Source organism: Mytilus edulis, chromosome 8 (genome assembly GCF_963676685.1).
Source record: "Mytilus edulis chromosome 8, xbMytEdul2.2, whole genome shotgun sequence".
Classification (NCBI taxonomy): domain Eukaryota; kingdom Metazoa; phylum Mollusca; class Bivalvia; order Mytilida; family Mytilidae; genus Mytilus; species Mytilus edulis.
In genome coordinates, this window is record NC_092351.1 from 50,872,587 (window position 1) to 50,894,374 (window position 21,788).

At 34.2% G+C, this 21,788-nt stretch overlaps 1 protein-coding gene across 1 annotated transcript; it reads left to right on the plus strand.

Moving 5' to 3' along the window:
* The first annotated feature begins 7,462 nt into the window (after positions 1 to 7,462).
* On the plus strand, positions 7,463 to 20,272 carry LOC139485816 (ankyrin-1-like). Its single transcript, XM_071270460.1, has 2 exons — positions 7,463 to 7,663; positions 17,495 to 20,272. The coding sequence occupies exon 2, from the start codon at positions 18,043 to 18,045 to the stop codon at positions 20,197 to 20,199; it is 2,157 nt and encodes a 718-aa protein (XP_071126561.1). The 5' UTR covers positions 7,463 to 7,663; positions 17,495 to 18,042; the 3' UTR covers positions 20,200 to 20,272.
* Positions 20,273 to 21,788: the final 1,516 nt, after the last annotated feature.

Consider the following 21,788-nt stretch of genomic DNA (forward strand, 5'->3'; position numbering starts at 1 on the left):
GAAGATATTCGTTTGACTGATTTGATAAAAGTAAATGGGCATCAGTTGAGACAACCTCCACTTTTCAAACAAAATAAAATATTATATAGGTCGGACGGACAACCTTATAATGTTATACGGAAACTTGTTGGTGTGGTATTATCAATAAATCAATTACAATGGCATTGAACCTATATAGCCATATTCACAAACAAAAGTGAAGAGGAATAAGTCATGTAAATCCAATATGTTGATATACTGATTACAGGCAAAAGTGATCACATGTTTAAAGAATGATCGAGCGCTTTCGTGTATTTGTTTGCAATAACGTAAAATGCGGCAATCGACCATTAACGATCCTTTTTATGAACATCCAAATGCGGTATCCGATTTTTCGCATTACATAATATTATATTTGTTTTATAAATATTACCGTTTTGCAAAGTTTCTGAATAAAACTAGATCAAAATAACTTTAAAAACTATTTCAAACAGTAATTTTGAACGATATTTCTAGGCAACAAGTAGTTTAAGCATTACAATTTGAAAAAAAACAACATGTGTTTATATTTTTATTTCTCTGAAATTTCGGTGAGCAATCTGCCTTTTGTAGTTTGAATTTGTAAAACGGTGTAAATTGTTAAAAGTCTTGATTTTGTTTCAGATACTATGTGGAACCATTTTGACAGACAGTTATGTTTTTCCACTTTTTTCATAATACTTGATTAAATGAGATTATTTACTGACGTAGCATGTGTCTTATCGATAATATTTCATACAGTACCCTAACAAGTATACCAGAACTTTCACGATCTGGTCGCAATGCTTGACCACCGTTAGTATTCTTTCACGATCATTTGTCTCGATAAAACGAATGACACTAGAACATAATAAGTATACGATGTACAATTCTAATTTATATATCCCTTTTTTGTCAGGACGTCTAAAGATCCTAAGATATCAATACTTACAAACAACTCATCGTTGGAATATCATGTAATAGGTATGTTAATCTATTAGAAATTTGAACATTAGTTATAAAACTTTAGAATTCCCAATTGATACAGGACATAGAAAAAAAAATCCTTTGGTATATACATTTTGGAAGTGTTAACGAGCTTATGCAAATGGTTAATAGTTTTCATTTTTTAATAATTCGATCCTTATTAATAGTATCATTTTGATTTATGATGAGTGTCCTTTATGAAACGCTGCAAAAATAGATTATATAAACACTTGAGTCCAATCAATTTTTTTTGCGCCTTATAGTATTAAAATACTGTTTGGTTTGTTGTGCAAATTACAATAACACAACTCCAAGGAAAATTCAACACGAAAAGTCCCTTATCAAATGACAAAATCAAAACGGTGTCATGCAACAAATTATTCAGAAATGCTCGAAAACATTATAAAAAACTTAAAAACTATGATGACGGATGAACTTTATGACAATATAAAAAATATTATGAAATCTAAATATAACAAATATAAGCAAAATAAAACAATTTTATGATTTAACCTCTATTTTCTGTCAATACTTTCGAGATATGTGCGCATTGACACCTCTAGTTTTGTTATATTATCAATCGTGCTTTAGTTTTGAAATGACACATGTTAACATTTTATAACTGTTGGGGAGGTGATTTTCATGGGAAACTACGTGTTAAAATATTTTAATTTATGTTAACGTATATTTAAACATGCAAACGTGTCTACATAGAACTCAGATATAGATGTAAAGATGTTTTTTGATAAAATTAAATGGGATGTTGAATATAAAAAATACGCTATTCTGTGTTTACAATTTTTTGTGTTTACAATGGAAAATAACGGAAATATATTGAACGCCACAGCTGCCTAATGATAACAATAACCATATCAATCAGGGTAAAGATATATCATGAAGCAATAGTTCTATACTAAAACGACATTTGACTATACTACTCTGTCAATTTGCTATATCACTTAGATAAATTTACATACTATAAAGACAACTTGTTACAATATGGAGCTACCTTTTCATAATATTCTGTCATGATATATATTGACCCTAGATGATATGGTTAGTATAAGGCAGCTGTTGCGTTCAATAGCAATAACTAAGTGCGTTATATCATGACAACCATCAGAATACATCTGAATAGAGGTTATCGTTTTAAATTTTTGTTATTAAGAAATTATTGTAATGCTTATCATGCGTGATATGTTTATTATCTTTTTGAAAACGAATATATCAAAGAGAATTTCGGTGTTTCGGCTTAATGTTTTTATATGATTACATTGTAAGTAAGTCTTTCTAATGCTAACATTGCATCGTGTAAAAAAAATTTGTTTCTTTAGCTATAAGAAAAAAAGCTATTAATAATTTATTATACAGCTAATTGCATTGAGTGTGCAGGTAAATAAAAAAGCTGTGGTTAGCTTGCTTACTAGTTGAATCGTGAAGTCATTATTAGGCTCGACTAAGAGTGCACTAGTCCGACAGATAACCAATCTAACTGTTTATAGGACTTGACTACTTCGAAAGGAGGATAGAACGACTTATATCTTACTTATTATGACTTCACGGTTCAACTATCAAGCAAGCTAACCACAGCTTTTACCTTTACCTACACACATTAATGCAATCGGCTGTAAATGATAAGATTGGTTGAATTATCAAATAATTGCCTTCTTTCACAAATTAAACGCTATGAGTGTCACATTGGGAGCAGGATCTGCTGCCTTTCTAAACCACTGAGATCACTGAGATCACCACCATTTTTTGGAGGGTTCTTGTTGCTTATTTTGAAGTTTTCCATGTTGTGTGATGTGTACTGCTGTTAATCTTTTGGTCTTTATTTATTTACCATGGCGTTGTCAGTTGATTATCACCTTTGAGTTTAAATGTCCCTTTGGTATCTTTCGCCTCTCTTTTCTAAACCTGCCTTTTAATAGTATTGGGTCAACAATGTTTGACAACCTTTTACCTTGTCTTTAATGTTATTTATATACTAGAAACTATGAAATTGATATAGAGATTGATGCAAGATAATAAGTTAAACAATAGTGTTACTGACGCTTATTAATAAAGATTAGGACAGGAAATTCCATAACAAATACGTTATAGATAATGCATATTTTAAGGTTTTTCTTGTCGTAGAACACACCGAGGGGTGTCAGGATTGATCAAATGAAAGACCGACCGGAGGGAGGTCTTTCTTTGATCAATCCTGACACCCCAAGGTGTGTTCTACGACAAGAAAAACCTTAAAATATGCATTATCTGACTTATATACCGTCAAAAAATATTAATTTTATAAAGATTTGTAAAATTAAGTATCCTTTTTTACCGACAACACTTAAGTGGGATATTCCTTTCTAATGCGTTAAGGTTTTAATACGCCCTGCGGCTCATTTAAAATGTGAAATAAAACTCACTAAATAATTTAGATATACACCTTTTAAAAATTGTTATCCATACACAATACAAATATTACTGTAACTGCATGAAGTAAGACACAAATGTAGTGTTACCATCCGATAACGGTGTATGCCAAATACAAGACAAATTGTAAGTTATTTATTTAACCACTTAGCTTATGGAAAAGGGGGAGGGGGTATGTTTTTTTTTCTATCGCGGAAAAGTTGTTATTTATTTAACCATTTGACTTGAATCGAATGAAAAATTCAGAGAGATTGTCTTTCGAATAGCAATACATTTTATTAAAAGATAATCAGGATAAAATTATATACCATCCGCACCCGACCCTTTCGTGAGTTACGTTAATGTTATTCAATAGAATATAAGATTATTTTATTAGTTGATCATTTGATATAGAGTAAAAGGTATACATAAATTTTCAAAAGATAAGAACTGACACGAAGACGAATATAAATACATGTAGGTCACAGTATGATTTCATATTCAATGTTTATCGTTCTGAACATGCATGAAATATTTGCCACTGGACGTTAAGCAAGCAACCAAAACTCAATCAACCTATTCAGTTTGACTCAATGAGATTTTCAAAATCTTACACACGAATATGTTAAATCTGGATTTATTTTATGAAAGTCTACATTAAAATTCATCTGACATATATGATAATGTTTCTTTATTATAGCGATAAATCAACAAAACTTCACGTTATTTGTTTCTAAAATTAAATTGCGGGACTACAATGATGGTTTCTCTATCATCAGTTTTACTTTAGAAAATAAATTTTCAAATCGGCAACAAAAAACTATTAGACGAATAAAATTTTGAAGTAAATCATAGATTGCATGTGTATCAAGGAAAATAATGACCTTACACAGGTCATTATGTTATGCCTTGGAGCATATACCATTGAAACTTGGTATCGTCCGGGTTGATTCTGAAAAAGAATGACCTGACGTTCTGAAAGGAAATAGCTCCATATAGGTATATAATTCTGTTTAAATGTAGTGAGCATTAAAATAATCTCACTTTGGGACTAACTTTAATTATTTATTCTTTTTCAGCATATAAAACGACTGTGCGTATTGCAGTTTTCGTAATGTTGATGATGTTTATGCTGTCAGTAGCAAGTAAGTTATATATGTACAAGAATGTTTTTGTCTCATCGGCAACGAATGCCATAGAAATGCGAAAAATAGGTATTCTTGTCTTAATTCGCATAGTTATGTAATCTTTTTGTGTGAAGTTTTATATCTCAAGAAGGTAAAACGGTATGATATGTGATATTTTATAAGATACAAATCCTGCCTTATGTAGCGAACCTTCTGCTCGACATATATGTCAGTTGACCGAATTTGTTTTGTTTTGTTGGTTCTGCGACTGTAAATAGAAACTGGAATAGTTGTATATATCGTGTTATTTTACTCTCTAGTTATACAATAAGTGACAGGGTATTTATTTGGTATAATCATCTACATTTGTATGCATTATCTACCTACAAGTTCGTCTGACATTGACCTAATTTCACGGATTAATAATCAAAATTAAGTTTTCGATTTGAAATATGTATCTGAAAATTGACGACAATACGCATGTACCTACTGAGTTTATGGAGTACATACTTTCTTTGATATCGAAATATGTCTTTTGTATTTGGCTGGTACTTTATTAAGTTTTGTATTTAAAATACTTTAATGTAAATTGAAACAGTGTGTTTCCGTATTCGTTTTTTTAATTGATTGTTTCATAAGGCAACTTTTCTTTTTCCATTTGTTGAGATTTTGTAGGTAAAGTTGAGATCTTTATTCAATAGTTGTACCCCGACGTATATTCTAGTACTTATCCAAAATAAGTAAACGCTGCATTAACTGACTTGTCACATCTTAATGTTTTTCGTGCATATGTATATTTAAGTGTTGATGACATAAGTCTCAACTTTTTTTTTTTTCATTTAATCACATCTCCTTTTTGTCATTTATCTACTTTAGTGCTCATCTGTATCCGTGTGTATTCATGCTGTTCTTTTGATGTTATATCTCGTCTTGTCACTGAAGAGAACTGTCGACATTCGCATCTGGTACAGTTCATATTATTTCTACTCGGGTTATACTTCTGCTGATAGACTGTCATTAGTTCCTGGTGTTATTTACACCCTAGAAGACTTTCGGTATTGACATAAAAGACGATATTGTTTTGGGTTGGAATGTATTGTTTCTTACATTTTAGAAATCTTTTCAGTTTGAGGTATTAATATTCCCCGTGCAAAACGAGGATTCTTGGTCTAAATTTTCAGTTAATTAGGTTGATCAGTTTTTTTTATCGATTGCATTAAGTTAGAAAGTGCAATGATATTGGTCTCGAACACAATTGAAGCAACATTTAGTGTCCAGTACAAATGTGCATCTCAGCCACTTCAATTCGTACTGTTTATTTAAAAAGAAATATTAAGTCAACTGGCCATTGGTATCAGATTGCCTAACATGTTCGTATGATGTAAGGTACTGTATAATGAATGAATAATGCCTTTAATACACAACCATAAATATGTTATGGTTATATACGAGTTTATATACTATTCATTATAATAATAATAAGTGTCATGCATTTTTTTTCAGTATTACGATTGGGGCTGCGTGTCCTGCAGGATTGTTTTCACAAAATGGAACGAAAACGCACAGGTACTTTTATCCAATTAACGCAACATTTGATCATAGTTATAAAAATACAACGCACGTTTTGAGATATGTATACGACGCTTTAGGGTTTGCTACCAAACGATATACTTAAACACATATAGCATTGACTTGGAACTTAACTAGAAAGCGTGTTAGTTACTTACATGTAGTGCTTATAAAATTGGAGGTACTTTATTTTTTGTTAATTGTGATTGTTTAACTGTAAATTGGGTATTTCTATGAAACTATAATTCACAGAATTATCATTAATGTTTTAATTTTTAACTATATGTTGGCTTGCCACACAGTTATAAAATATAAATGGTCTGAGCAAGATTTTGGAAAGCTGTTTTGAATCTTTTGATTTCAATGCTCCTGTGTTTGTTCCTGATATTGATTTCCATAAGTTTTAATTCGAGTGCCACTTACTAGTCTTATTCAAGCATATCAAGTGCTTAAGAATGCACCTGTATTTTTTATGATTGCAAACCTATTGACAATACAAACATGATAGGCATTTTTTTTATATTTTAGAAGACCTGTATGTTATAATTTGTATATAGATGCCTTATGTAATGTATTTTTCGTCTGCCCCATGGCATTGTCTTTGACATCATTTTATTGGTTTGTTGACTACTTGAAAACAAAGTTAAAATGTTGTTTGAGCTTGATTTCGCTCTTATTATGAGTAATAGAATAACTATATTATGTATGTTCGTACCTTGCAAGGTTTTCATGCCAATCAGAAAGTTTTCATTGACCTCAACTTCATTTAATGAATTACTGAACAGGGGTCAACCTGCTTGGAATACTTCACAAAAAAAAGAGATACTAGATAGACCTAGTGTTTCATAGTAATGAAGCGTATTAATAACGAACACAATGCTTAGCACTCTATTTTTATTTATTTTTTGAGGGATCGGATTGATCGTTCCTATTCTGACTATGTGGCTACTTTTTTCATAAATCACCAACAAACAGAAGCAAAACTTTGGAAAGAGTGTTCCTGTCGGTTGGAAGAACACAAAAAGTGACCATGTTTATATTCCTTAGTCGCCCTTGTGGTGAATATTGTTTTTTTAGCATGATTAACTCATCGTACGTACATACCAGGATTAAATTTTGTAGTTAGGCCAGAAGTACGTTTTGTCTACAAAAGACTCATCCGTGTCGCTCGAATCCAAAAAAAAAAAAAAAAGGCCAAATAAAGCTCAAAGATGAAGATCATTGAGGACCAAAATCCCAAATACAGCTAAGGATATATATTCCTAAGGTAGAAAAGCCTTCGGATTTCAAACTCAAAAGTTTTGAGACGTGAATTAATGTAAAAGTTTATCGACGAAATGATTTACCTAAGTAGAGAGATACCTTACAATAAACAGTAGAATATTTTAAGTGCAAATTGTATTTTGTAGATTTCGAGACAATTCCAATACAGGACATTGAGGAAAGAATTGCCTCTATTATTGCAAATGAAAAGACCAGTTTCGAAAAACAAAATGAGGCAAATGATTTTGAAAAAAAAAAATTAAAAGACGAAATAAGCAAACTCAGAGTTAATATAGGAAATGTTCCAAACCATGTACTAGGTAAAGATAGAAAACAGTTTTCCTCTAATTTTGTGCAGGCGATAAGATGTTGAACTGTTTAAATTGTAACAGACTATAAATGTAAAAACATGCACGTCTCGCCTGGAACAACAATTACGCAATGTGAGTCATAAGTTTTACTATTACGCGTAAAGGTTTATATTTCCCAAGGTAGGAAACCTGGATGCTTCAACACTTTTCTGCGTGTCTTATGTACGGAAGCGTACTAGGGACATAAACAAAAATTGGCAGCGAAATTTTTTTTCGAAGTCAAAACTTTGACATTTCAAAATCTTCAAATTTTGACTTAAACTCGAAATTTTAACTTTTCATTTCTTGATATTTTGACTTTCTTAAATCTTGAAATTTCGACTTTTTAAAGAGTAAAAATTTTGACTTTTTTAGAAATCAAAATTTTGACTTTGAACATAAAATTTCGACTTCTTTAAAACTCGAAATTTCGACTTCTTAAACTTGAACTCTCGATTATCACATTCACAGACATTTATATAAGCAAACGGAGAGCCATAAACATCATAAACTTAGTGATTATAAAACAAGAATGTGGTATGATTGCCAATGAGACACCTGTCCACAAGAGATCAAAATGACACAGACATTAACAACTATAGGCCACCGTAAGGCCTTCAACAATGAGCAAGGCCCATACCGCATAGTCAGCTATTACAGGCCCCGATATAACAATGTAAAACAATTCAAACGAGAAAACTAACGGCCTAATTCATATAAAAAAAATAAACGAAAAACAAATATGTAACACATATCAAACGACAACTACTGAATTACAGGCTCCTGACTTGGGACAGGCACATACATAAATAATGTAGCGAGGTTAAACATGTTCAAGTATATTTTAATAAACTTAATCATTTTAAATAGGTTATTTCAGATAGAAAATCTTGATTTTGCCGAAGAATAAATAAAAATCACGTTCAAACACATATTTCAAGTCTGGACTTCAGAAATGAGTATCAAAACAATCCCGTTATTCCGACCAACCTATATTACGACAAGGGTTAATAGTAGTGTCATAAGAATGCCAACTTGTGGAGAATGTTCCAGAATGAAGATTCGAACCAACATTTCAAAATTCCAAAACTAGAAAACTGAGCAGCTCATTTGTCGTCCTGAATATGCATGGCATTTTTTGCTACTTGATTTACCATTGTTTAAACAAGGCAAAGTCAGTGACTTGTTATTGGGAAACCAAACAGGCCTTCGAAACTGTGATGCTAAATGTCCTCAGATCTGACGATCCTATGACAGTGTAGCGAAAACTAAAACTTGGAATATGGGAAAACATTTTTTTTCTGTCAACAAACATGTTCTTTCCGAATGTAACTCTTCAATATTAAATGCTAATCCATATCTTAATTTAAGAACAAAAACAATTTCTGAATATAAATTGCCAAAATGTGTGGCTGACGATTTAATAATTTGCGCCCATGTCTTCTTCTTCTAAAATTTTAAGTGTTTGAATACTATTATAGTAACATGAAACAATATAAAAATAGAATAAAATCATATTCGAATTATGATTGAGGCAATTTTCTATGACAATTGGCCCCGTAATTTACGAAAGTCGTTTTGGCTATCTTGAACAGTAAATAAGCAAAACCTATCAACACTTCATCGGTACCGCTGAGGGAACAATATATGAAAAAGAAGATGGGGATCTTTACATGTCTGAGTTTGGTTGGACACTTAAATTCCTGGATAAAGTCACCCACGAAAACCACAGAAATTGGTTCCCAGTACTTAGAAAAAGTCAAAATTTCGAGATTTCAAAAGTCAAAATTTTAACTTTAAAATAAAAATTTGGAGATTTTAAAAGATGAAATTTTGAGTCCAAAGTCGAAATTTCGAGTTTAAAAAGTCTAAATTTTGAGTTTAAAAAAAGTCTAAATTTTAAGTTTTAAAATAGTTGAAATTTCGAGTTTTGACAAAGTCGAAACTTTGAGTTTATAGTGGAAATTTCGACTTTTTGTAAATTCGAAATTTCGAGTTTTAAAAAAGTCAAAATTTCAGAAAGTCAAAATTTTAAGTTGAAGTCAAAATTTCGAGATTTGAAAAGTCAGAATTTCAAGTTATAGTTAAAATTTCGTCTTTGTAAAAAAAGTTTAATGCCAATTTTATTTTTTACTATGATGTTCCTTATACGCTCCGTACATCAATTGAAAACAAATTACAGGTATTGTCATATGAACTATATGCATGAAGTAGTAGTAGGTTAACTAAATTTAGTTTATAGGTTCCTTTCGTCACCTACATATCCGTGCGAAAGGGCTTACCTTACCACTACCTTATTTACGGATCAGTGATTTGGACTGTTTCTTAGATATTAAACGCAGAAGGTTAACTCTATACATGTATATTGTATGGATTGATTGTTAAGGCTAACTGACAATCTAGCAGGGTACAATGTTTTGTTTTTTAATTGTGTTTTGGTCTGTATTTCAAGTAATATATACATGTACAATTGATAAACTATATGTTGTGTATGGAGTTGTAATGTAAGGTTAAGATGTCTTTCGACATTAAATTTGATTATTTGTTTCAAATTATAATAGTAATAGGGCAACTGTGTTGGTTGTATCGAGCAGGTCTAAGGTGAACATATCTCTAAAAGGGATAATCTGACCTTACATCATGTGGTATGTTTTACTAGTCAAAAATATGTTGGTGTTCTCTTATGGTTGTGTCTTGTATGAATAGATATTTATCGTATCACACTGTACGGAGTTTGATATGAAAAAGTGATATGAAAATCTGCGTTATTTGGATTGGCTTCACATGACTACATTCACAGCATTTCAATTGAATATTCGTTATGTCATTGACGACTGCCAAAGGTTAAGACTATGACTATTTCGACTATGATAACGGACATATAAATTATGTGATTTTTTTGTCATTCTGAATCGTAAAATAAGTTTCTCATAAGTTTTATGCAGCTGAAACGTGAAACTGGCATACAAAATTAAAAACGTAGTAACGTAAATGAGATCGTATAATCATCAAACCCTTCATACACAAATATTCAGGTCGCGTAACCTTTAACACAATTACTTCTGTAATGTAATGTACTGATATGGTATATTCCTGTTCAGAAAGATCTTATTTAAATTATATAAATACGTTGAAATAAGCAACGATTACTACATTCCACATAAAAATGTTCTGTATTTCACATAATATTCCGTATAATATACACACCAGTGTACATGTATTAATTTTTTTTCTTTTTAAGAAAGTTGTATCCAACAAAATCCAAGATATATATATATATATATATGTCATATGAACTATATGCATGAAGTAGTAGTAGGTTAACTAAATTTAGTTTATAGGTTCCTTTCGTCACCTACATATGGCCACCGAAAGCTCTTTTTTTGAGAGCCCAGGTGGTCGTGTGGTCTAGCGGGACGGCTGCAGTGCAGGCGATTTGGTGTCACGATATCACAGTAGCATGGGTTCGAATCCCGGCGAGGGAAGAACCAAAAATTTGCGAAAGCAAATTTACAGATCTAACATTGTTGGGTTGATGTTTAGACGAGTTGTATATACATTATGTACACAGCCATGTATCACCATCATTGATGGCGATCCGATGGATACATCTGTTGTAGGGTTGTCACTGACTCAGACGTACTTATGAATATAATTATTTTCTGTGACTGTATCTTACATTAATTTGTAGGATCCTTTACTATAGATAATTTAGCTGATCTGTAACAATAACATCTTCATGCCTTATATATCATGTACTGTAGTACGCCGCTAGATTAAAACTGACGTGGAAAGGTAACATATGGCCACCGAAAGCTCTTTTTTTGAGAGCCCAGGTGGTCGTGTGGTCTAGCGGGACGGCTGCAGTGCAGGCGATTTGGTGTCACGATATCACAGTAGCATGGGTTCGAATCCCGGCGAGGGAAGAACCAAAAATTTGCGAAAGCAAATTTACAGATCTAACATTGTTGGGTTGATGTTTAGACGAGTTGTATATACATTATGTACACAGCCATGTATCACCATCATTGATGGCGATCCGATGGATACATCTGTTGTAGGGTTGTCACTGACTCAGACGTACTTATGAATATAATTATTTTCTGTGACTGTATCTTACATTAATTTGTAGGATCCTTTACTATAGATAATTTAGCTGATCTGTAACAATAACATCTTCATGCCTTATATATCATGTACTGTAGTACGCCGCTAGATTAAAACTGACGTGGAAAGGTAACATATGGCCACCGAAAGCTCTTTTTTTGAGAGCCCAGGTGGTCGTGTGGTCTAGCGGGACGGCTGCAGTGCAGGCGATTTGGTGTCACGATATCACAGTAGCATGGGTTCGAATCCCGGCGAGGGAAGAACCAAAAATTTGCGAAAGCAAATTTACAGATCTAACATTGTTGGGTTGATGTTTAGACGAGTTGTATATACATTATGTACACAGCCATGTATCACCATCATTGATGGCGATCCGATGGATACATCTGTTGTAGGGTTGTCACTGACTCAGACGTACTTATGAATATAATTATTTTCTGTGACTGTATCTTACATTAATTTGTAGGATCCTTTACTATAGATAATTTAGCTGATCTGTAACAATAACATCTTCATGCCTTATATATCATGTACTGTAGTACGCCGCTAGATTAAAACTGACGTGGAAAGGTAACATATGGCCACCGAAAGCTCTTTTTTTTGAGAGCCCAGGTGGTCGTGTGGTCTAGCGGGACGGCTGCAGTGCAGGCGATTTGGTGTCACGATATCACAGTAGCATGGGTTCGAATCCCGGCGAGGGAAGAACCAAAAATTTGCGAAAGCAAATGTACAGATCTAACATTGTTGGGTTGATGTTTAGACGAGTTGTATATACATTATGTACACAGCCATGTATCACCATCATTGATGGCGATCCGATGGATACATCTGTTGTAGGGTTGTCACTGACTCAGACGTACTTATGAATATAATTATTTTCTGTGACTGTATCTTACATTAATTTGTAGGATCCTTTACTATAGATAATTTAGCTGATCTGTAACAATAACATCTTCATGCCTTATATATCATGTACTGTAGTACGCCGCTAGATTAAAACTGACGTGAAAAGGTAACATATGGCCACCGAAAGCTCTTTTTTTGAGAGCCCAGGTGGTCGTGTGGTCTAGCGGGACGGCTGCAGTGCAGGCGATTTGGTGTCACGATATCACAGTAGCATGGGTTCGAATCCCGGCGAGGGAAGAACCAAAAATTTGCGAAAGCAAATTTACAGATCTAACATTGTTGGGTTGATGTTTAGACGAGTTGTATATACATTATGTACACAGCCATGTATCACCATCATTGATGGCGATCCGATGGATACATCTGTTGTAGGGTTGTCACTGACTCAGACGTACTTATGAATATAATTATTTTCTGTGACTGTATCTTACATTAATTTGTAGGATCCTTTACTATAGATAATTTAGCTGATCTGTAACAATAACATCTTCATGCCTTATATATCATGTACTGTAGTACGCCGCTAGATTAAAACTGACGTGGAAAGGTAACATATGGCCACCGAAAGCTCTTTTTTTGAGAGCCCAGGTGGTCGTGTGGTCTAGCGGGACGGCTGCAGTGCAGGCGATTTGGTGTCACGATATCACAGTAGCATGGGTTCGAATCCCGGCGAGGGAAGAACCAAAAATTTGCGAAAGCAAATTTACAGATCTAACATTGTTGGGTTGATGTTTAGACGAGTTGTATATACATTATGTACACAGCCATGTATCACCATCATTGATGGCGATCCGATGGATACATCTGTTGAAGGGTTGTCACTGACTCAGACGTACTTATGAATATAATTATTTTCTGTGACTGTATCTTACATTAATTTGTAAGATCCTTTACTATAGATAATTTAGCTGATCTGTAACAATAACATCTTCATGCCTTATATATCATGTACTGTAGTACGCCGCTAGATTAAAACTGACGTGGAAAGGTAACATATGGCCACCGAAAACTCTTTTTTTTGAGAGCCCAGGTGGTCGTGTGGTCTAGCGGGACGGCTGCAGTGCAGGCGATTTGGTGTCACGATATCACAGTAGCATGGGTTCGAATCCCGGCGAGGGAAGAACCAAAAATTTGCGAAAGCAAATTTACAGATCTAACATTGTTGGGTTGATGTTTAGACGAGTTGTATATACATTATGTACACAGCCATGTATCACCATCATTGATGGCGATCCGATGGATACATCTGTTGTAGGGTTGTCACTGACTCAGACGTACTTATGAATATAATTATTTTCTGTGACTGTATCTTACATTAATTTGTAGGATCCTTTACTATAGATAATTTAGCTGATCTGTAACAATAACATCTTCATGCCTTATATATCATGTACTGTAGTACGCCGCTAGATTAAAACTGACGTGGAAAGGTAACATATGGCCACCGAAAGCTCTTTTTTTGAGAGCCCAGGTGGTCGTGTGGTCTAGCGGGACGGCTGCAGTGCAGGCGATTTGGTGTCACGATATCACAGTAGCATGGGTTCGAATCCCGGCGAGGGAAGAACCAAAAATTTGCGAAAGCAAATTTACAGATCTAACATTGTTGGGTTGATGTTTAGACGAGTTGTATATACATTATGTACACAGCCATGTATCACCATCATTGATGGCGATCCGATGGATACATCTGTTGTAGGGTTGTCACTGACTCAGACGTACTTATGAATATAATTATTTTCTGTGACTGTATCTTACATTAATTTGTAGGATCCTTTACTATAGATAATTTAGCTGATCTGTAACAATAACATCTTCATGCCTTATATATCATGTACTGTAGTACGCCGCTAGATTAAAACTGACGTGGAAAGGTAACATATGGCCACCGAAAGCTCTTTTTTTGAGAGCCCAGGTGGTCGTGTGGTCTAGCGGGACGGCTGAAGTGCAGGCGATTTGGTGTCACGATATCACAGTAGCATGGGTTCGAATCCCGGCGAGGGAAGAACCAAAAATTTGCGAAAGCAAATTTACAGATCTAACATTGTTGGGTTGATGTTTAGACGAGTTGTATATACATTATGTACACAGCCATGTATCACCATCATTGATGGCGATCCGATGGATACATCTGTTGTAGGGTTGTCACTGACTCAGACGTACTTATGAATATAATTATTTTCTGTGACTGTATCTTACATTAATTTGTAGGATCCTTTACTATAGATAATTTAGCTGATCTGTAACAATAACATCTTCATGCCTTATATATCATGTACTGTAGTACGCCGCTAGATTAAAACTGACGTGGAAAGGTAACATATGGCCACCGAAAGCTCTTTTTTTGAGAGCCCAGGTGGTCGTGTGGTCTAGCGGGACGGCTGCAGTGCAGGCGATTTGGTGTCACGATATCACAGTAGCATGGGTTCGAATCCCGGCGAGGGAAGAACCAAAAATTTGCGAAAGCAAATTTACAGATCTAACATTGTTGGGTTGATGTTTAGACGAGTTGTATATACATTATGTACACAGCCATGTATCACCATCATTGATGGCGATCCGATGGATACATCTGTTGTAGGGTTGTCACTGACTCAGACGTACTTATGAATATAATTATTTTCTGTGACTGTATCTTACATTAATTTGTAGGATCCTTTACTATAGATAATTTAGCTGATCTGTAACAATAACATCTTCATGCCTTATATATCATGTACTGTAGTACGCCGCTAGATTAAAACTGACGTGGAAAGGTAACATATGGCCACCGAAAGCTCTTTTTTTGAGAGCCCAGGTGGTCGTGTGGTCTAGCGGGACGGCTGCAGTGCAGGCGATTTGGTGTCACGATATCACAGTAGCATGGGTTCGAATCCCGGCGAGGGAAGAACCAAAAATTTGCGAAAGCAAATTTACAGATCTAACATTGTTGGGTTGATGTTTAGACGAGTTGTATATACATTATGTACACAGCCATGTATCACCATCATTGATGGCGATCCGATGGATACATCTGTTGTAGGGTTGTCACTGACTCAGACGTACTTATGAATATAATTATTTTCTGTGACTGTATCTTACATTAATTTGTAGGATCCTTTACTATAGATAATTTAGCTGATCTGTAACAATAACATCTTCATGCCTTATATATCATGTACTGTAGTACGCCGCTAGATTAAAACTGACGTGGAAAGGTAACATATGGCCACCGAAAGCTCTTTTTTTGAGAGCCCAGGTGGTCGTGTGGTCTAGCGGGACGGCTGCAGTGCAGGCGATTTGGTGTCACGATATCACAGTAGCATGGGTTCGAATCCCGGCGAGGGAAGAACCAAAAATTTGCGAAAGCAAATTTACAGATCTAACATTGTTGGGTTGATGTTTAGACGAGTTGTATATACATTATGTACACAGCCATGTATCACCATCATTGATGGCGATCCGATGGATACATCTGTTGTAGGGTTGTCACTGACTCAGACGTACTTATGAATATAATTATTTTCTGTGACTGTATCTTACATTAATTTGTAGGATCCTTTACTATAGATAATTTAGCTGATCTGTAACAATAACATCTTCATGCCTTATATATCATGTACTGTAGTACGCCGCTAGATTAAAACTGACGTGGAAAGGTAACATATGGCCACCGAAAGCTCTTTTTTGGAGAGCCCAGGTGGTCGTGTGGTCTAGCGGGACGGCTGCAGTGCAGGCGATTTGGTGTCACGATATCACAGTAGCATGGGTTCGAATCCCGGCGAGGGAAGAACCAAAAATTTGCGAAAGCAAATTTACAGATCTAACATTGTTGGGTTGATGTTTAGACGAGTTGTATATACATTATGTACACAGCCATGTATCACCATCATTGATGGCGATCCGATGGATACATCTGTTGTAGGGTTGTCACTGACTCAGACGTACTTATGAATATAATTATTTTCTGTGACTGTATCTTACATTAATTTGTAGGATCCTTTACTATAGATAATTTAGCTGATCTGTAACAATAACATCTTCATGCCTTATATATCATGTACTGTAGTACGCCGCTAGATTAAAACTGACGTGGAAAGGTAACATATGGCCACCGAAAGCTCTTTTTTTGAGAGCCCAGGTGGTCGTGTGGTCTAGCGGGACGGCTGCAGTGCAGGCGATTTGGTGTCACGATATCACAGTAGCATGGGTTCGAATCCCGGCGAGGGAAGAACCAAAAATTTGCGAAAGCAAATTTACAGATCTAACATTGTTGGGTTGATGTTTAGACGAGTTGTATATACATTATGTACACAGCCATGTATCACCATCATTGATGGCGATCCGATGGATACATCTGTTGTAGGGTTGTCACTGACTCAGACGTACTTATGAATATAATTATTTTCTGTGACTGTATCTTACATTAATTTGTAGGATCCTTTACTATAGATAATTTAGCTGATCTGTAACAATAACATCTTCATGCCTTATATATCATGTACTGTAGTACGCCGCTAGATTAAAACTGACGTGGAAAGGTAACATATGGCCACCGAAAGCTCTTTTTTTGAGAGCCCAGGTGGTCGTGTGGTCTAGCGGGACGGCTGCAGTGCAGGCGATTTGGTGTCACGATATCACAGTAGCATGGGTTCGAATCCCGGCGAGGGAAGAACCAAAAATTTGCGAAAGCAAATTTACAGATCTAACATTGTTGGGTTGATGTTTAGACGAGTTGTATATATATATATATATATTGTTCAATTCTTATTCATTTTATTACAAAAAAATCATTTATTTTCCTTTTTACAGAATTACAAAAGGAAATACTTCAACACTGGTCCACTGTTCTTAGTAAATTTGTTTTAACAAAAGCCGCACATGTCCTAAATCTGCACATCCAGACAGAAAACGTACTTGCTATTATAGGACCAACAGGGACGGGTAAATCAGCGTGTGCTTATCACATAGCATTCAGATTAAAGAACGAATATGATTATACAATTGTACCTGCCAGACAGCCATCAGATATTTTACAGTATTATGTACCAGGTACAAACCAAGTTTTCATATTTGATGATTTTATTGGAAAATATGTCTTAGATGAGGCGCAAGTAGATTTATGGGAAAAAGAAAGTCCATTCATTCATAAGATTTTAAGTAACAACAAACAAACTAAAGTTATAATAACGTGTAGAAAGTCTATTTGGCATCATAAAAAGTATGAGCGTTTTGGATTTTCAGCACACTTATGCGATTTACATACAGAAGAGTTGAGATTAACTCTGTCAGAAAAACGACAAATCTTCGAGGCATACTTTGACGGAGGTGACGTTAAGCCGTTAAATGACGAAATCATAATGATGTATACTTTTTTCTCCTCTTTGTGTTCAATATTTTCATCAAAAAACGTTGGTGTTATTACAAGCATATTCACCATGCCCGTTCTATTCATCGAAAAAGAAATAATTAAGTATGAGGAAAAATCACATATAAGTTATATGTCTTTAGCTTTGCTTGCTATCAAACAAAAAATTACTATAAAATCATTTTTGCATAATATTGACAGTGAAGAGTTAATAGAAACCATGTTTGGAGAATCTGGATTTCAAACACGTCCATCAAAAAAACTTATAATAAGCCATATCGTGGCTTTAACTGACACCTATGTAAAGGTTAATAACGACTGTTTCGAATTTATTCATAAAACTATGCAAAATATTGTTCTGTACTGTATTTCTAAAACATTTATAAACTCTGTACTGAAGTACTGTACAAATGATGTGTTTAAGAATCAGGTAAGGTTGGCATGTATAAAAGAAGCAGTTTCCAAAGAACTTGCCGCTCCTGTCATAAAAGTTATAGCAGAATATGAAGATGTTTATTTTACACGCCTCACAAGAGAGCTGTGCGAAGGACAGTTCAAATATGTGTTTGAAAATGATCAAAATGAATTTATAATATTCAGATGTAAATGGTTAGTTCATCTCAACAAAACTAGAATGAAAATTCTTTTGAAACCGAATTCAGCTGGTTCAACTGTCCTCCACGTTGTTTCGTCGCTAGGTTATACAAATTATGTTTCTCATTTTAATAAGATTGACCCCCGAGTGGTTGATCAGACAGACGCGAACGGAAACACACCGTTGCACTTAGCATCCATGAATGGTCATCTTGATACAGTGAAATGTCTTGTTCAAATTAGTCGAAATGTTCACATCTTAAACAAGGACAAAGTATCACCTTTTTTCTATGCCTGTGAAAATAACGAAATCCTAATCGTCAAATATTTGATCAATTTGCAAGGTGATTTGGTTAAAATTAACGAAACGTATACGACAAAAGAGCACAAAAGTGTTCTTCATATAGCATGTCTGAATGGTTTACCTCAAATCGTGCAATTACTACTTAACCATCATGCTTATGTCGATATACAAGATAAAAATGGATTGACACCGTTACATTTAACTTGCATGAATGGACAGGTGGCTTCAGCTTCATTGTTAATAATTGCGCGAGCCAATGTTAATGCATTTGACATATTACATAGAACTCCTGTTTATTATGCATGTACTGGGAAGTATAAAGACATTGTAGAACATCTTATCGAATATAAGGCAGATATAAATCAAAGCACACTATATGGTTCTACACCTCTGCATGCGGCCTGTGAGAAAGATAGTATAGATATAGCAACTATTTTGATAGATAAACTTTCCGACGTAAATGTAAAGGAGAAAACAGTCGAGTCACCTCTTCATATAGCATGTAGACGTGGAAATGAACGTATGGTTAATTTGTTAATTGACCACAGTGCTTCAGTTAATTCAAAAACTAAGGATAATTTGACGCCATTGCACGTAGCTTGCTCTAACGGGCATCAACATGTTGTGGATATTCTCTTGGAGAAGAATGCCAACTATAAACAGAGAAATAAGAATGGATGGACGGCTCTTCTTTTCAGTTGTGCAAGCGGTAACAATGATATAGTAAAGACGATACTAAAATTAGAGACTGATGTAAATATTTCGAATACAGATGGAGTTACGCCCCTAATGTTAGCTTGCAAAGGAAATCATATAAATGTGGTTGAGACACTTCTGGTTTCAAAGGCAAATGTGAATCAGTGTAATAACTGTAAGTCTTCTGCTTTAGAATATACCTGCACCGCTGGACATATTGATATAGTCAATCTATTACTTGAACATGGTGCCAATATCAACTGGGCTAGTAAAAGTGGAATAACCCCTCTTCATGCTGCTTGTATGAACAATCATGCACACGTTGTGAACGTTCTGGTTGAGAAAATGGCTGATATTAATGCAATAGATGTTCTTAGTTGGACTCCTCTTTATAAAGCATGCTTCAACGGTAATATTGAAATTGTTGAAATATTGCTTAATAAAGGAGCAAACATCAACATAACCGATAAGTCTGGAAAGTCTCCTGTAGCCATAGCAAACGAAAAAGGGTTTATTAGTATTGTCGAGCTTTTAGCAAATACAGTTTTAGTTTGAGTTCATTATTATTTCGACTGAAGGTGAAGGTGCAGTAAAGTCTTTATTTTGCACAATTTGAAAATGGAAAATGATACATTTGCGTATATTTTCAGTGAACAGAATATTGTAAGTTAACTAAATGTATATAGTAAATAAAATAAAAAAAATAATTTTCTTACGAAACTGAGGGTCAAACTCGATATACATTAATTGGTTCCTGCTTTGATGTGTTTATCGTTTTATTGCTTAGCAGAAATGTACCCTTGATGATATATTTACTGCTATTGAGACTCTGATGCAAATACATCTTACTTTATCATCATTTGGTCAAACAAATCAAGTGATAAAGGATATAAGACAGCACCCTAGTGACATTGATAACCAAGCACATACACTTCAAATCTCCAAATGTCTGAAAAGACCAATTTTTGTCTCAATTTGCATGAACAATTACTCAAAATTCTCCAAAAGTATGACTTGTGTTTTAATTTTTGTTGGGAATTTCTAATCTATATTACATTTCTATGAAATTACTTGACAAAATCTCGACGTTCAAAATATGGTCTTAACATTCTTGACACATTCTAGATATTTGAATACTGTCTTGATTTCTTGACAGGATCTCAACATATTTTTTTTCTGTAGGGCTTGACATCTTCTAAATATTTTGAAATGTATCTTTAAATTACTGAACAAGTTTGAGCTTTACAAATCATAACCAATAAATAATATATATCGTTATCGTTCTCTTCAAATTTTCTTTATAGATTATACTTTTATTACAATAAAAAAAGTTGTGACTGTAAATATTTTTATAAATAAAAAAATGGGTATGCATGTAGTAAAAATTCAAACGGCAGTGTGTTTATATAATAAGCAATGGTTTATTGTATTCTTATTCTTCTTAGTTTAGTGATGATCAAAATGTGAATAAACAGCAGAAGAAACTGCCTATTCTATCAGGAATGTGTCTTTACAGACATCAGGCGAAACGTATATACGGTTGAGATAGTTTCAATATCTTTTGAAGACCGTCAAGAATGTGTCAAAATATATTCAGACAGCTTTAAGAATGTCAAGAATGTGTCAAAACATATACAGACATTAACAAGAATGTCAAGAATATGTCAAGACATATTCGGACATTATTAAACATGTTAAAAATGTCCAATGCCAAGACTGATCGAGACAAATTTAAGAAAGTCGAGAATTTGTCGAGACTAATCAAGACATTTATCAAATGACGAAGTAAGTGTTGAGGAATGTTAAGACAATGTTAATACTCGCAAGACATGTGTCAAGTAAAATCTTTAACTTATTTTAGACAAATTCAGATTTTGTCAGGAATTTTTTTAAGACACAGAGAGAATGCTGAGAAAAAATCATGCAAATTCAGACAAAAATTGGTATTTTTCTATTGTTTTACTGTTGTATTGATATATGCAGTGGAACATTCAGTCTTCAACCATTTTGGCAAGCTGTATATCGTATCGTTTCTTTACATGTTATGTACTGAATAGAAAGTTTCAATCAAGGATCTCCCATCAATACCCTAGATCTACGAATGATATCAACAAAATTTTTCAAACGAAAATTTATAACGAGAC

Bases quoted from the DNA above. Each gene is read 5' to 3' on its own strand.
- LOC139485816 (XM_071270460.1), top strand. From the start codon at position 18,043: ATGATGTATACTTTTTTCTCCTCTTTGTGTTCAATATTTTCATCAAAA.